General features: G+C 40.7%; 1 protein-coding gene across 1 annotated transcript in view; it reads right to left on the bottom strand.

The window, feature by feature from the left end:
• kcnh7 (potassium voltage-gated channel subfamily H member 7) overlaps positions 1-17,288 on the bottom strand; it is a 47,515-nt gene that overhangs the window by 25,061 nt on the left and 5,166 nt on the right. Inside the window, exons 3-5 of the mRNA XM_084361312.1 lie at positions 11,311-11,466; positions 2,376-2,813; positions 973-1,184 (exon numbers count right to left, since the gene is read on the bottom strand). Of these exons, the coding sequence (XP_084217438.1) occupies positions 973-1,184; positions 2,376-2,813; positions 11,311-11,466 (806 nt within the window). The remainder of the gene's footprint in view (positions 1-972; positions 1,185-2,375; positions 2,814-11,310; positions 11,467-17,288) is intronic.

Below are 17,288 nucleotides of genomic sequence, written 5' to 3' on the forward strand. Positions count from 1 at the left end.
GACAAAGAGAAAGGGCTCTCCTATGGCAGAAAATAGTGCAGGAGTGAGGATGAGGGCAGCAGGTCTTTCTATTCATTTGAGCACATTCCCCTATGTTCAACACATGAATTATAGATTTCCCCATGCTAGCAGCCAGGAAGTAGATGCGCTGTTCACATCACAGCAGTGTCTCCAAACTCAAGTCGGCAAAGGAGGGAGAGGAATCATGATAAAAGCTGTTCTTAATTTATGAATCTGTTGAAAGACGTTTAAATATAAGGCTTATATAAATATATAAGTCCTTTTCTATCTAATGCAGTCAGATCAAACACAGGTATTCATTAATCAAACTATACAACAAAGGCCTGCACCCTCAGCTGTCCTTGGCAAATTGGCATCAGCTGTGCTGCTAGTCTTGTCAACAGGGAATTCTGCCACCAGATAGCCCTTGTTTCTGACATATGACAGGAGCTGCTGGTCCTGCTGCATTGTCCTTAAGCAATAAACGGATTCCCTGCTGAATCCCCGCAGGAGTGTTATCAACCTCCATTTGAGCTCGCAAGTAAAAAGATGAATGTCTTTAATGAGGGATCGGTGGAATGTCCTTTCTCGCCCTCCCCTAAACAATCACCCTTTGCTGATGCTGATGAGTATGAATTTAAACCTTTTTTTCTTGAATATCATCCACGCTTCCTCAGGAATTCAGAATGCCCAATGACCCCTTCCCCTCTGTCCTTTTCCTATGTAGTAGACAGATGTGTCTTGCGTCATTGAACCATGGGATCACCAGCTCCTGTTGCAGTGACAAGATACTATCCCTCTATCAGCTTCCCACCCAGAAACAAGTTGGGATTTTTCAAATACAGAGCCGAAGATAACTGAGAATCGCAATCAACATTATCAATAAAGTTCCAGATGTCACAAGAGGAAAACATGGCTAACAAGATGCAAAAGACACTGCGAGATCGAACGAAGCGGGACTTCCCGACTCACCTGTGTGACTTTCTCGGTGACATTGTGAGTTCTGTCTTTGACCTTCGGTGCTATGATGGTTGTCTCAGATGTCGGCGGAGAGTGAGGCTTCTTTTCAGTCCCCTCAGAGAAGTTGAGTGCAATCAAAGGGATTTTGTTGATGGTGCTATACTTGTTGATGTTAGAATCAGAGGTAGAGCCAAGCAGGCTGGACTTCACATGATTATAAGGGCCTGGTGGTTTGGAAGAAATAGCAGATGAGTTAGTGCCCTCAGTAAAGTCTACTTAATTTCACTTAGATTGGTCAATAATCTTACATGATATTTTAAATGTAACCACTGATAGGAGCTGGAATTAAGTTAAGAAATTACAATTTGTTTATTTATCTATTTACTGTTTTTCGTTTTGCAAGCAAGGACTTAACAAAGATTAAAGGAACGCTTGACTGATTTTAAACCTTATTTCCATGTTTTGGGCATTAGGTTGTCATAACACTGACATATAGCTCTTTATTATGTAGACGTATTGATGAAGCCAGGTGTGCAGTAGCAGTCTGCAATGTTTAGCTCACATTTCTGCAGCTGGGTGGTGCACTACAGCTCAACTAGCTTATGATGTTAAAAATAGGGTTGGGCACTGGGAGCTATGCTGTGAATTAGAGTCAATTACAAATTTAGAGGACCAGATGATTCATTTAGAGACATTTAGAGCTTTTAAATTCACATTTTCTTAAAAGCAAAGTTTTGACCAACTGCAGTTATCACTGGTTAGGCATGCATCAATGCATATGTGTGGACTGGAGCAACTATATCTCTTGCTAAAAGGGTCATTTTGTAGAGAATTTATGTTTCTGTTGCCTAAGACTGTGTCGACAGGAAAGCATATGCCATAAGATTTTCCAACAGATAGTGTGTGCTTAATGGCTCGCACGGCTTGGAACAATATCTAGTTAGCAGAGCTGCTACGGTGTCACATAACACAAGCAGACATTCATGCAAGTCAATCTGAAAGCAATGCTTTGATTAGCACGTGATGAGAGCAGGTAAGAGGCTAACATGATCATAATGTGACTTCATACACTGCAGATGTGACAAAATCCTTAGTGTAAGTATACAACCATTTCAAATAGTCAACAGCAGTAAGCCCACTCAACTTGTCTGCTCCAAAACAGCACCAAGCAATGAAATCATGTGCAGAAATACATGATTACCTCTGACATGGCTGCCATTGTCTAAAGACAGCAAGTAAAGAATAGCATTTTCTTAAAAAATGTAAACACAGTTAAGAAAGATAATAAGCGCAAAGATAAGCGTAAAGTAGTGGCTCATACATACTACTTTTGAAGACCGACTCTATAATTTGTGTACAGTGCCTTGCATTGTCATTCAGTGATGTGATGGCTAGGCTTGCTCTGTACTACATACCGTCATTTGTATGGCGATCCCCGAATATGCTTTTGGAGTTGGAATAGCCTTCAATTTCATGGACGGACGAGGCTCGCCTCATGCTGTTGATGCTTCCTCTGGGGAAGGTGTTTGACAGGGTGTTCGACGACTGGTGCGCCTCTGTCTGGTACAACTTCTCCCAGGGGAGTTTAGGAGATGACTGATCAAGTGGCTCATGACCAACACTAGCCTGGGAAGAGTGGCGGCTGGAGCTTATTAGCCCCTGCGTGTCATTGGCCTCAATGGGACTGCAAATGCTCTTGGTGGGCGAGGGGAAGCTCTGCAGGGCCACTGAGTCCTCATTCTCTTTGGGTGAGTCCACCATCACAGCGTCGGGGTCCTCTTGTGGAAGAGATTGCTTGTTGGTGTTCATCAGGCTCAAAGCGGCCTGGCGGAAGCGGAAGAATCTGCTCCTCCCTGAAAGTTGAGAAGAAATTATGAGAAGGCTCATTAAGTTTTTAGTGTACTGCACTGAAAACTCAAAACATCCGATAAGCATTGAATAATTTTCTGACAAATGAACAATGAAGTTCACGTCTGGATTAGATGTTTGTTTCTGTTTAGAACACATGAATGGAAATAAAATGGAGAAATTGAAAGATCTCTGAGTTGAACTGATAAAAAAAATCGTAAAAATTCTCCTTTCAGTGCCTATAACCATGAGAAAGGAAGCAGATTCCAGAATCCATTTATAATGCCTCATTGATTTCAGACAGAAACTCGATCTGTGCACAGAAGCCATATTTTCAAAATGGACCCAGTAGCAAATGTTAATGACCTCTCGGGACAGAGTGAAAGTTTTGGCTCATTAACAATAGAAAGAGAGTGAAAGTGAACCCTGCCTCACTCGTGAGGCACCCATCCCTCAGCACCCTCCTTATATAACGTCATTGCCATCTGTTTCCATTCCCGGGCCAAATGTGCTGATGTTACAACTATAGCAGCTTACAATAGAGCTGTGACACTCAACAAGTTTCCTGGAGAGGAACCTAATGACATCCTGAGCTGAGATACGGACAGCCTTCCTGTCTCTTGTCTGCAGGGAGCTTGTGTCATCTGTACGGTTGCTCAAACTGAATGTTCCTAAAATATACACTGATACGTTACGCAACACTGTGAAAACTAATAGTGCCCATATTTTACTTTCATATTTTCCCTTCTCAGTTGCAATAAAAGTTTGAAATGTTAAGTGTTCCAAATCAATTTTTCTGAAATTTTATGGCAAGCAACTGAGAGGACCTTTATTTTTAGCACCAGTAGTGGCCTGGCTCTAGGGACGGCAATGGCAGTCTGTTGGTGTGTGTGTGACTAAGATCTCTTAGCAACTCTTCAAAGGATTCCCATTTCATTTTAGTACATGGATTAATGGTCCCTGAAGGATGAAGCCTTATGACTTTGGAGGCCTGCTAACTTTTCCTCATGTGCCACCATGAGGACCACTTATTTAATTTGATGAAAATGAATGTTCGACTCAAAACTTTGTTGATTTTTTCCAATGCAAAACTTAGATTCCCATTAGCCTCAGCTGTACTTTGTGTTTACTGATAAAACAGCAAATGTTAGCATGCTAAAATGTTCAACTAAGAGGGTGACATTACACATTAGACCTGTTAAACATCAGCAAGTTAGCAGTGTCAATGGGAGCGTGTTAGCATGCTGACGTTGGCATTTGCCGGTTGACTTTCAGGCTTGTTTAAAGTGAAGGGGCTAGTAACCGAAGCTTACCAAAACTTTAGCTTCAATCAAACTGAATTAATCAACATGTGAAGTGAGTTAACATGCTTTGTACGTATCTGTGGAGGAAATAGCTAAATGAGGAGGACTTGTTGTTTTAGCCTTGAGGACATGGCACTACTCATTCAGGACGCCTCATCAATTCTATTGATTTGTGGGGAGTCCAAGGGTTTTAAACTCCCTGGTTTTTTACACCTTTGACGTCACATGAGAGTGAGTAAGTGACATGACAGTCATGTGAGAATGATTTAGGAGTGCAGCAGCCTTGGAAGTTATATCAAGATGGCATTTAAAGATGCTGATAAGTGGTGATTTTCCTCTGTACAGGAGCTGTTGTTCTAGATTGACGCAGATGGCTGTTTTCCCTTTTCTCGTCTTTTTCTCTCTTGGTGTCCTCAAAGGAGTGTCCCTTATTGTTGTTCATATGTAGGTAGACTGCTGAGACTTGACCTGAGGAGCTGGCCCTCCCATGTTGGAACAGATGGGGTTTGTTCGCTGGTTGTATCGTCTCACTGATGCATGGGTCAGTACATTTCCGTTTGAATTGCATGACTGGTAATATTTTGGTTTATTTTCATCACAGAGAGTGGGCTGATATCTGCTTAGTGTGATGCTGGGTTAAAAAACACATGGGGGCTGTGTTGATTAAATTTCCTCCCGAGTTTCTTGGACACTGCGTCTATGTATAGGACGGATCTGTTATTAAATTTGCGTGTGTTCCTCTGGAGTTTTCACCAGGTCCTGCTGCTATTTTGACAAAAGCCTTTGAAAGTTTCCCAGAAAAGGCTTATGAGCATCTTACAGTCCCGTCTTGACTTCTCTTCTGAGGAGGTTTCAATTCACATCTTATTTAATTGGACTCTGGTGACTCACGCGTAACTGTAAAAACTCATATATAGCTAAAATGACTTTACGCGCAAATGTTCCAAAGAGCTGTATCTACATGGGACTCCCTAAGAGTGAGTAGACTGATGAAATCTCTCAGTTCAGTGATGAAAAGCCTTCAAGAACAAAACAGCCACTCCAGTTGCCTATGATTACGTATTTATAAATACCCTGCTACTGTATCTGGTTGACTGGGAATGTCTCACAAGGGGAGCTACTGGGGAAGTCATGTTTATTTTTACTTCCGCCAAGGACGTTATGTTGTCGCCCATCTTCATTTGTTGGTTGGTTTGTGTCATAGTTAGAGTTTTTGGTTTAGTTACTTCCTGTCTTATTTTGTAGTTCTCTCCTCATGTGTCATGTTTTGCTTTTCACTTCCTCCCTTTGTCCTTTTCCCGTCTTTTTTCGTGTTCACATGTGTTTCACTTGTTAGGTGGTACCTGTCTATTTAAGCCGGTGTTTTTCTCTTACTCTTTTTCAGTTCGTTTGTTCTGTTTCCCCACACCGGCCGGTTGTCTTCTGTGTTCCTCGTGTCCCTCGAGTTCCTGCCAGCCTTTTTTTTTTTTTGTGTTTTTTCGTTGATTGCCTTTTGCACTTGCAAAGGGTCCTCATTACTTTTGCAAACTGTGGCAGGTTTGTTGGTTGTTTTGTCAGCAGGATAACACACACACAAAAAACAAACCTGGATGGAGGATGAGTCTCTGCCCAGAATAGACCCAAGTAACTTTTGGTGTGGATCCGGGTGAAGAGACAGATCTAGGAGTTTTTTCTCAAACATTACGAGATGGGAATCATTTCTTGGGAATAATCTGCTGTATTTAGGTGGTTGGTATCTCTAGTTACAACCTTAGACCAGGCCCAACAGTCCCCTTTTAATCCTATCAAACTGTTGGGCCTTGACGGAGGTATGCGCTCTATTGAGTGCCCCTCTAGTTGTTATTGTGACGGTTTGCAGCAGAGTGTAAAGGGACGAGGATGAGAATCAGCATTCTGCTTGTACTCTGCTAAAAAACGCTGGATTTTTCCCCCTTTGAGTTGTAAGTGAGTTGCTGCTTTAAGGAAAAGAGTTGAAGCATCTTGTGGTCTTTCTCACAAGTGAGGGTAAAATGGATCTTAAGATTAGATCGATGCAACATTAGCAGTGACATGGGCTTTATATCACATTGTTGTGGTGAAAAAGCGGAGCAGAGCCTGGAGGCAAAGCTCTTGATTTCCTAGTTGATTTATGTTCGAGCCTTTAGCTATGCTCATGAGCTGTGTGTAGTATTCAAGACGAGATTGCTGATACACGCAGCCAACATGACTTTCCTTCACAGGGTGTCTGGGCTCTCCCTGAGGGATAGGATGAGGAAAGAGCTTGGAATGGACTTGCCGATCCTTTAAATTGAAAGAAAGTGGCTGGACTGGGCGTCTCTCTTGAAAGTTCATTGATTGGTGGTTTTGTGAAACCACTAATAAAACTGTAAATGCCAGATTTCTGTATTTAATCTGCAACGTAAATATGTTCCTGCCATAAAAGCATGTAGCTAGTTCTTATTGATCCAGTACAGTAAGAGCATCATTTCCTATTCACGTAACAGCAATTACATAGATGTAATAGTGTCTTAAATTAGAGTTAGGGTTCAAGAGAGTAAGCATAGTGATGGTGACGTTTTAAGCCAAAGTAAGCTATTATTCTGAATAATGTATGATGTGATGCATCCAGTTGGGGACATAACAGTAAAAAGAAGTCTCCATGCACTGAACAGTGTATCCTTCTGTTGGGTAATTTCTAACTATTGTCTCCTCGAAGGCACGTTGAGGATGCTGAATAGTGTGTTCTAGATGGCAGCTCAGGGAAAGAGGGATTACTCTCTTCTAGGCTCAATATTGTGCTACAGTAGTTTGACACCTGCAGGCTTATTGCCTGCTGTCAGCACCGGATCATAATTAGCCCCCCAATGTCCAAAAATCACTTTTCACAGCCTGCTACACTAAAACGAATGGCCAAGCTATTTGGAAATGTTCTCCCTGCCCATCCCAGGTAAAATGCTTGACAAAAAAAGTATTTCTCTACTGTTTCTGTATTCCTTTTTTCGTTTTTTAAGCAGTAATGTGAGAAAGCTCTTCCTCTGCCAATGGGACTGTTATGTCATTCTGCTTTAAAGTCCTGAAAGCCTGAAAGGATTTATATTTGCAAGGGTGCCAGTGAAATGTGGTCTGAATGCTTTAAAGATAGAATATGTAACATTTCTGCATTAGTTTGGCTAAAAACGACCAGACCTATGTTATAAATTATGTTGATTTGTGTACTTACATTATCCCAAACGTTTGGGCTGCCTGTCACTATAACTTCTGAGAGAGTCAGAGAGAAAGAAAGGAAGTTGTGCACCTAAATGTAATGCGAATACATACATTACCTTGTCGTGAACATTTCTCAGTCACATAGATAGATTTTCATCAGCCATAGTGGTTCTTGCTTTTGCTGTAAACAACAACTCCCATGCTGCCACACTATTTTTGACTAAGTAACCCCTGGCGGCAGAAATTATATTTTGCGGGTTTAAAAATGTATATCTGAAGAAATACAGAATATGTGTTGGGAATTGTTCAATATGAGCACACGAAGCTCAGGCAAGTTTAATCAGTAAGACTTTCTTTATGCTCCTTCATTTACACTTCGCTCTCTTTCTCTTCTTTCAATCAACCAATCATGTCATTCTTTTCAGTCCATGTTAGCCATCAAAGTGACGTGGACTGAACAGTAAATGGACTTGCACTTATATATATCAAATCTGTTCTCATCTCTGCCGTTGTCAGCTGTCATTTCAGTGTGTAATCACTGAGACCCTCCTCCAACCCATCCACGTCTGGTTTATCATATCTAGTGCCCATAAGGGTTGGACGATGTCTACCGAGTTGGCATATGACAATGTCCTCGTGATGGACAATGACATCGTTATTTGGAAGCAGGGTGGGGTGCTATGTGTGTCTGAATTTGAGGTAGTGCGCTCCACTCCACTATAGTCACTGCTGTTTCCTACTGTCGCTCTGGCAGCAACCTCCAACTGTCTCCAATCACCAGTGAAGGGAGTCAGATCATCTCTAACAGCCCTGCCTAGTGAGCGTCCAACATTTATCCCTTAAATGGGTTCCAAAGGGTAACTTAGCTGTAAGCTTGAAACAAAGTTAGCTGGCTGGCTATACTGAGGAACCTAAACTATGCAAACGCAAATAAATACGGTACGATTGAACGAAACAGCACTGCCCCGAGCGTCTCTGTTTCTCCAAACTGGGCAGGTTTAATGATAAAATAATAAACAAGACATGGAAACGAAACATCACTGCACTTGGCAGCAATAAACTTGTTTTCATTTTCTCTCTCACATGTCACTAACACCAACGACTCCTGCCTTACTGCAACACAGGGGACCCAGTGTTTCCCACACATAGACTTTACTTGGGCGGGTCTTCCAGATATATTAATCTATATCAATTTTAGCATTTTTTACTTTTATTTTTATCTGTCAAAGAGAATGACACTACATGCAATTGATTAACTAGTGGACAATCTGCCCTCGCTCTTTCCCTCCCTTCTACTCTCAATCACACATGCTTTTCATCCTCCACTGGCCCAATCCTGCTCATCAGTCCACTCCTCATCACATCCACCCTCTGCCAGTCTCTTCCTCCCACCACCAGTATCAAGGCTCCATCAGGGCTTTTCCTGTATGGCAATTAAAATACTTATTCGTTCCTGATTGCAATACTATATCCTCATACCAAGCAGCTGAATAACAAAATCATTAGCATCAGTTTTTAAGACCCCGTTTATGTCAAAGCAGGTACAGCGTAAAACTACACTTATTTTCTAGGGTCGGCTCAAAGCCAACGACAACAGTGACATACTTAAAGTGTGATGTGTGCATGTAGTCAAGACCTTTCTAATGTAAAGTCACATCATATGTTTCTCTGCCCCATCGAACCACAGATCCCCCTGCTGAAGCACTGTCACAAGCGATCAGCTCTGATTAGCATGGCTAGCAACGGACACAGGCGCCCACACACACATATGCATGCGTGCGCACGCTGAAATACACACATACACACGGAGTAAAGGCACAAGCACAACGCCAGTGCCTTGGAGGAATTCATGCTGAGAGAAGTGGATCGCTGAGCTCCGGTCAGAGACGAGATGCTGAGTGCCTCCAATCAGGGAGGAGCTGGAATGTCTCAACGACATTTACACCCACTGACACACATCCAAATAAGAAATAAGGATGCGGTGCGTGCATGTACATAAATGGCGCTCTCCAAAACGACATAGAACGGGTAGAACGATTAAGAATTTAACTAGAATAAATATCCAACAAGAGGTTACATAAGCACACCACTCAAACTTTACTGTACCGGATAACTAAATAATGCACACTTTTTGGGAATAATACAAGCTGGCAGGATGATTGGAGGATACACTGAGGATGTCAAGGAATCCATATCTCCAGTGTTCATTTAGTTTCTAACAGAAGAAAAGGGTTATTTAAAAAAATAGAAAGTCATGAATGCTGCAATCTCACAAAACATTCAGAGGTTTAATATGAAAAATGTATGCAACGCCATGACTATTCTTTTTTTTTGGTACAGCATCATTTCATGGTTTTTTTTACGTAAAGATCTTGGTGTGGGATAAATTACCAGGAAAAATGAAGGAAAAGTTAACTGAAGACCGTATAAATAATGTATAGTAGTAGTAGTACTAGTTGTATGCATATGAATCTTGGTACCTGGTCTATGGTATCATCTAACAGTACATCGAGTGACAAAAAGTTTGATAAAAAGTTATATCATATATAAATCATATATATCATAACAACCTTCTGCAGGGATGACACACAGACAGGTGGCAAATTAAAGAAAAATAACAAATACTTCCTCAAGGTGAGAAGCATTTTAGTGGCATGATTTAGGTCCATTTGTCCCCTGAGATGGGAGGGTCACTGCAAATCAATACAAAGTTGAATTTTTTCCCTATCATGAAACATTTCTATCCTGATGGGACTGGTCTCACTCTCAGAGCACGAGGGCTCCCTGAATGCTTTGGTGAGCATAAAATGATTTGAATTATATAATATGGCCTGCACAGTCAATAGATCTCAACCCAATTGATCGCCTATGGGAGACTTTGGACTATTTTTTTGGGAGGGATAATGTTCCCTTCATCCAGTCGAGTTGCTGAGACCTGAAGAATCAATGCCAAAGTGCTTTGAAGCTGTTCTGGCTGCACACTGTGGCCCCAAAACTTCACTAAGACACTTATTGTTGGCTTTTCCTTTTAATATGTGACCTTTCTGTGTTTTTTGTGGCCAAAAGTTAGCATCGTGTTCAGATTATTGCAGGAAATAATCTCCATGGCAAACAAACGTTTATGACACATTTTGTTCAGCTGATCAATCTGGACCATTACAGCACATTTCATAGCATAGATGCAATTGCCAGGATTGCAGTCTATGTCAAAGTATCCTTCAGCAAGATACTGATTCCCAATTTGCTCCCAGTGGCTCTTTCATTGGTGTGTGAGTGCGTGTGAATGGTTATTGCTCCTGATGAGTGAGTGGTTGATAAAACTAGAGAGGCACTTTATCAAGTAGTCTACAGTCCATTAACCATTTGAACTATACTTTATACACCTTACAAAAAAATGATCCACATAATTGGAAAGTTTGAGTAATTTGAAACTAAAGCCTGTAAAGGAGATGAGTACACAAGTTTCTCTGTTTGGTGCGATGACATTTCCCACTGAGCAAAAAAATATCCAAAAGACGTCAATTCGTCTTTGACAACTTTGAAAAAGACTTCCACTGGAGAGCCAGAGTGAAAGTTGTTTTGACGTCTTTTTTAGACGTCTTTTCAACGTTCACTAGTGATGTCCAAGTGACATCCTGACAGAGATCAAAAGTTTTTACCGTGTCATTTTGGAAATCTTTTTCAACTTCAGTTGCAGACGTCTAAAGACCTTCTTGCCTCATGCAAGCTATTGAGGTTGAGGCTCAGGGTTCAATCGATCCGGCAGCTTTTGCTGCATGAAGTAAAACATCGTCAAAGACGTTGAACTGACATCTTTTGGATATGGTTTTGCTCGTGGGTTGATGCCCCGGACAGCTTCTGTAGTCTCATTTCGCCACTTGTTAGTAAAAGCTTCAAAATTTACATGTGTTGTATTTACTGATATAATTTCTGAACCAGAAAAGCAGAAATGCTAACTCATTTCTCATTCCTGCAGCACTCTATAGGACAGAATAGTATATCAAATACTCACTTTGATCCGACTTCGTAGGGGACGTTGGGCTTATCTTCTCTGTGGAGTTGTCACTCTCCTCATCCAAGACGTAATCAAAATTTAAGATGAACATCATCACCACGCCCTCCTCGTTTTTCACTGGGATTATGTGAGTGTTGCACTGAAAGTCAGACCCTGAAAAAGAGACAAAGTGTCAATGCCAAAAAGAGAAAGAATCAAACATTATCTCTCCACCTGTGATCAGTGTGTCTCAAGATGTCTTTATTGGACCTAAATCTATAGAAAAACAACATTAGGCTCGAGGGATTCAACCAACAATTAATGTCATTATTGATTGATGAGTTGTTTGGGCCATAAAATGCAGGACAAAGGTGAGAAATCATGATCAGTGGTTTCCAAAGCCCATGGGGATGTCCTCTTATGTCTTGTTTTATCCACAGCAGCTCTATTAGGCTCAAGGGAAATGTATCAATAAGTCCTATCACAACCGGAAAAGATGTTGTAGAGACCTTTAGAGGGATTGTTTATAAACAGAAATGTAAAAATGACAAACACTTCCCTCTGGTTTCATATGAATGTTGGGAAAGCTGAGGAAAAGTTGATCCGATTTAAAGGTCAATGCCTGCATGTCAGAACAAATGAAGTGGTCGAGATAAAATAAGTAAGCCCAGGGGTTAAACAAAGCATACGTGTGTGTGCGGTCATGTGATTTGCACGCCTATTTGAGCCCATATAGATGCGCCACATGTATTTTAATGAGCAATACAATGCGGGCTTGCAGAAGTTGGGCGAATGTGATGCAGCACGGTGCAGACGGCAGAGTTTAGCAGAATAGATCAAACAGGCAGGACAGATTACAGCCAATTTGGAGGATTGCGATGTGCTCATAGGAGTAATGACTGCAGGAGAGGATCGCGTGAAGCACTGGAGCAGAAAACAATCCATGATCTAAACTTAGTGTTGAGCCCAGAATATCCCAATTTCTCAACTGCAGTGGTTAGAGCTGTGTTGATGCCTGCAGGCACAATTGCCCACCAATGAAACTTTATACTCACTGGACCTTAAACGACAATAACACGATTGCTACAACCCAGCTAGGGTGACATATAATTTCTCAGTGACCATCTCTGGAAGCTGCCATGACAGCACTTTTCTTTCTCTATTATTTGAAATTACTCTAATTTTCAGCACATAATTAAAGATCTACATATTCAAAAAACTTAAATTTCATTTTTACCAGTAGTAGTGTTTAACATCTGGCCTATTAAATCCAAATTACTGATGCTAACTTTCCCTTTGTCTCCCTGTGTAGGTCTGTCTGTCTGGCTTGTTGTGTTCTCCTGCTCACAGAGGACACATATTACCCGTGTTCAGTGTAATCTCCGCAGGGCTCACAGACACCCTGCCAGCAGCATTCATTAGCAGTAGACTTGCTGTCTGACTAAATATAACAAGCTCGGTCTGCCTCAACATGCCAGAGTTCTGTTGGAAAGGATTTCTGCATCAAAACTCCCAGAAGTAACGCTGCATTGTCACCACTGACGATATGATAATGTGATTTTAATATGGTGGAAAATGTAAAAAAAAAAAAAATAATAAGGGTAGAACTGGGTAGAATTAAATGTTTTTAGAAGTTTCATGTGAATTGATGGGAATTAATCTCACATATGCTTGCTGTATTTGGATGATAAGACCAGCGGGTCTGCACTCCTCACCCATCTTGTCTGGGTGCCGGGCGATGTTATGATGTAAAGTGGAAGTGGTGCTTAGAGCGCTGCAGAACTGCGAGTCCTCCCCCAGAAAATCCCCTTTTCATAAAAAGCACTTTCCTGCATTTCCCAGAAAGCCGTCACTTAATTCTACATTGTCCTGTCTATAAAAGGGAACATTTTTTGGGTTTTGACTTTGATGTGTTTGATTTCAAAGTGTTCTCGCTCGTTTCCGAGCGAAGGAGAAACTAATTGAGCGAGAGAGTTGTTCTGTATCGACTTTTAATTATCTGATAAATCCTGCAGGAATTAAACGTGTTAGTGATAAGTCCGTAAAAATGAATTCTCTCCAAAAATAAAAAGAATCTGCACTTACTGATGTTATTTTGGGACGTTTTCCCTTTATTCAAAAGACGACACTGGAGTGGTGACAGGAAATGAGGGGGGAGATTATTATTACCAGTATTTCTAATGCCAGATCTCTAACCACATTTTCTTTGTTGTTTTTCAACTCAAATGTGAAAATGATTTCTAACAAATCCTTTTATTATTGTGAGTGTACATATTGAGAAAGGTATTTCCAGGTACATCAAGACAAACTCTTTTTTTCAAATCTTTTTACTGAACCACTCAAGATAAAATAAGCAGATTATATACTGTATACGTTATACCATATTTTTTTTAAGCTCCTCCGATGTCACGGTATTATAAATAATGAAATGTTTGGCTTTGTTTTGTTTGTTCTAGGTGAAACAACAAGACATGTCATGTCACATCACTGTGTGAGATATCCTGTATTATATTAGCACCAGTGAAGTGCACACAGAAAATAGGCAAACATGTGATTTCAACATTTTTACTCCTCATGATGCAGATGTCCCCTTTGCTCCGTTGTTCAGGCACGTTTTCACAAAATATAGCTCGCTGTTTTCTGAATAGAAAAATAACCTGTGCATTAAATATAGAGGTTAGGGGTTCCCTGCTATATACATATATATATATATATATATATATATATATATATATATATATAGAGAGAGAGATATATATATATGATTATTTTTGCTGTGTTTTGCTGTGTGTATCAGCTGCCACTAAGGAACTGTGCATTTTTCCAGAGAAATGCAAAGTGTGAATGAGTAAATGAAGTTATAAGCTCTAATATCATAATACAATGAATATTAATACTAGTTAATAACAACAGAGATTTATTGTCCATTAAATGAACTCTACTTTGTGAACGGCCCGGATGGTAAACGCAGCAGAAGTCTTTCTGGGCTTGAGTTTACCTCACCAGATGGGGAAACAATGGTCATGCTTAAAGGCTAAACCATGGGGGTCTCTTCTCATCTGGTCTCCTGCTGAATGTCACCTCTACCAAAATGGATCAAAGGAAAGCTTCTCTATCCTCGCTATGTTAAATCGGCAGAGAACTGTGCAGTTCTAATTTTGTGATAATTATTTTGTTACATAATGTTTTTTTTGTTTTTAAAAGAACTCACGTTTTTGCCCACAGCGCTCTTACCTCGGTGCGCGAGGGTAAATTTGTGCAAAGAAAACAGGGAGAGTCTTTCTTTCCACCATCCAGAATCAGTGGCAGTAAGCCATGTGATCAGCGGAGCCACTCATGCCCTGAAGAAAGACGGCCTCCGTCATTGATCGGGAACAACCGCGTCATTCATCTTCGAAATGACTTCCAACAAAGGTCAAAAGCCTAGTGAGGTTACAGTGGGAAGAGTAAAGTGAACCCAAAGCTTCAATCTTTTTTTTTTCTTATTTTTAATTCTACTTATTCAATTAAACCTAATTCAGTGGCAATACTAATTAAGATTCACAGCATCCCATGATACTTCATGAATGAACAAATTGTTCATTATGTAAGAAAATTTTAATCATTTAAACTGATTTAGGTAATGTAGAAGCCATGGAGAGTTTTGTGCGCATTCAAAAGAGTGTTATTGGCATGTCAAGGCTTATAATGAGAGCCTTAACTGAATGTCATGACCTAACATTGAATAATAATTCAATTTAAACCAAACTTTTCATTTCAATTCAAAATCGAGCCACGGAGCTCAATGTGAAGAAAAACTGAATTCAGATGGAAAGGTCCCACTTTCCAGATCTGTGATGCTACCCCCCGTCGACTGACAAATTGTCTTGGCAGACGTGACTTCTCAGCTGAAGTGTCACAAACAAACTGTCAGACAGTTTCATGAAAAGCTGCGGTCTCCTCCAGATTCGCTCAGAAATAATGCCGGATATGTAATTTGACCTATTTACTAATTGTTGCGATGCTACTGTTTACTACACTTGGTGCACACAGTTGGAGAATGAGGAAAAGGTTCTGCAAAATACGTTTTTCCTCAATAAATACAACAAAAATAATATGAAATGTATCATATGTACGACTATCTCAACAATGTGTGACAGGGGATCACGTTACTGTTTCATTGTTATTAAATGTTTTAGTGCAGCGTGTTTTAAACTCATTTCATTTTAGCATCTTCACAATTTATAAATGAAGTGTTCTGCGTTCATGCTTCTCGTGTTTTTTCTTGATCTCGTAGTAATTATTCGCTTTCCTCATCCATTCAGTCAGTGGGATAGCTTGATTGATAAGGTCCAGCTGCATGACCTCTACCCCATCTAAAGGCGTCGGAAGACTTCAAGCCACGCACCTGTCAAAATGTCAAGCGGCATCTGAAACTACTATCTCAAGGCCTGTAAGGAGACTGTCAAAAAGTGTGTGTTATCTCGTCTGTGTGATTCATTTGTCTTGCCCCTCGCTGCGATGGCAGGCTTTGAGTGAGTGCAGCTTTAGATGTGGCCAGACAACATTTCGTACAAACTAGTGTGTAACAACCATAACAGGCTTCCTTAATGGCCGAAAGAGCGAAATGCACTGCAACACAGCAAAAAAAAAAGAGCACAAGGGAATGAAGAACCGACAATGCAAACGCTACTCTGAGAAAACACAGCGATTAAGTCAAACATTGTAAAAGCCCTGCTCTCAGACTGTGACAAATGTGGACTCCTCTGGGAAATTAGGAATCACATTCACCAGTTTGACAAATGACACACAGCACAGAGCAACAGACAGTAAATGTAGAAAACGCAGGGAAATACAGAAATGCTGCAAATCGTCTAGAACTGAGGTCAACCACAGAAAGAGGTTCTGGGGGCAGCTGATGAAGATGCTAGGAAAACCAAGCGGAAAAATGAAACGAACGTGGAAGTACTGAAAACTTCTCCTCGAGTGGCCACATGAGACCGACTCCAAATCTGAGCCAACCCCCGTAAGACCTCATGTTGAAAAATTACATTTTTAAAGCCGAAATAAACGTGTTTTGGTCGTAGAATCTAATTTCCTCACTTATGACAACTGTGCGGGGGTTGAATTTTTATTCTGAATGCTGTTTAAATTATATTAAAGCTTAAAGTTATGCGTAATTATGCCATTATGTACAGCACTATCAGAATCATGCAAGCACAATGGTACTAAACTAAAATATATAGTAGTGTCACTTCACTGTCCAACATCAGGTCATGCATCCAGGCGTGTCCATCTGTTTTTAATGTCTCTGGGAACTTCTCTGTTGTATCGCAGCATTTTCTGTGTGTTGTCTTTCTGCTGTATTATGAAGTTTCAAATTGGTGAATGCGTCTTTTAATTGGCTTATGTTTTATGTATGTGCAGCACTTTATTTTCCTAAATGCAACGTACGCTACGTCTAATTGTTGAAGATGTATTATTCATTTTTCTTGTGTTTTCTCCATTTGCTCGCGCTTCCTGTTTCTCGCAGTGCTTCTAACTCTCTCGGCCGCTGAACCGTCCTGACAGTCGACGTGATTAACTGTTCTGACCCGCGTATTAATGAATACAAATAAGCGCCGTTGTACAAATACACGTTCTACTGAATAATGCTGACCAGTTGTGTTTTAGGCTATTGAACTTTCGCATTCTCACGCAACACTCAACCCAGCACAACATAGCTGCTGGACACGGTTAGCATCATTGACAGCGTGTGCAGTTTGCACCAGCGAGTGTCCATTAATTCCCTGACCTTTATAAGGAGTGTTTCCCCGCTAGCCAAGAAATGTTATTTACACCTGCTTGAATGAATGGACAGTGTATTAAGACTAGCTCCCTTTTCATGATGGAAATTTCATTACTGTTGATACTATTTCCACCATCAATTATTAAAACATTGCTGCTTAATCAAGTGATCCTTTGGACGCTCTTACAATGATGACTCACAGGTCAAACTGAGTGTTGGTGAAACTCGA

Source organism: Pagrus pagrus, assembly GCF_965226575.1.
Source record: "Pagrus pagrus genome assembly, chromosome: 9".
Lineage (NCBI taxonomy): Eukaryota > Metazoa > Chordata > Actinopteri > Spariformes > Sparidae > Pagrus > Pagrus pagrus.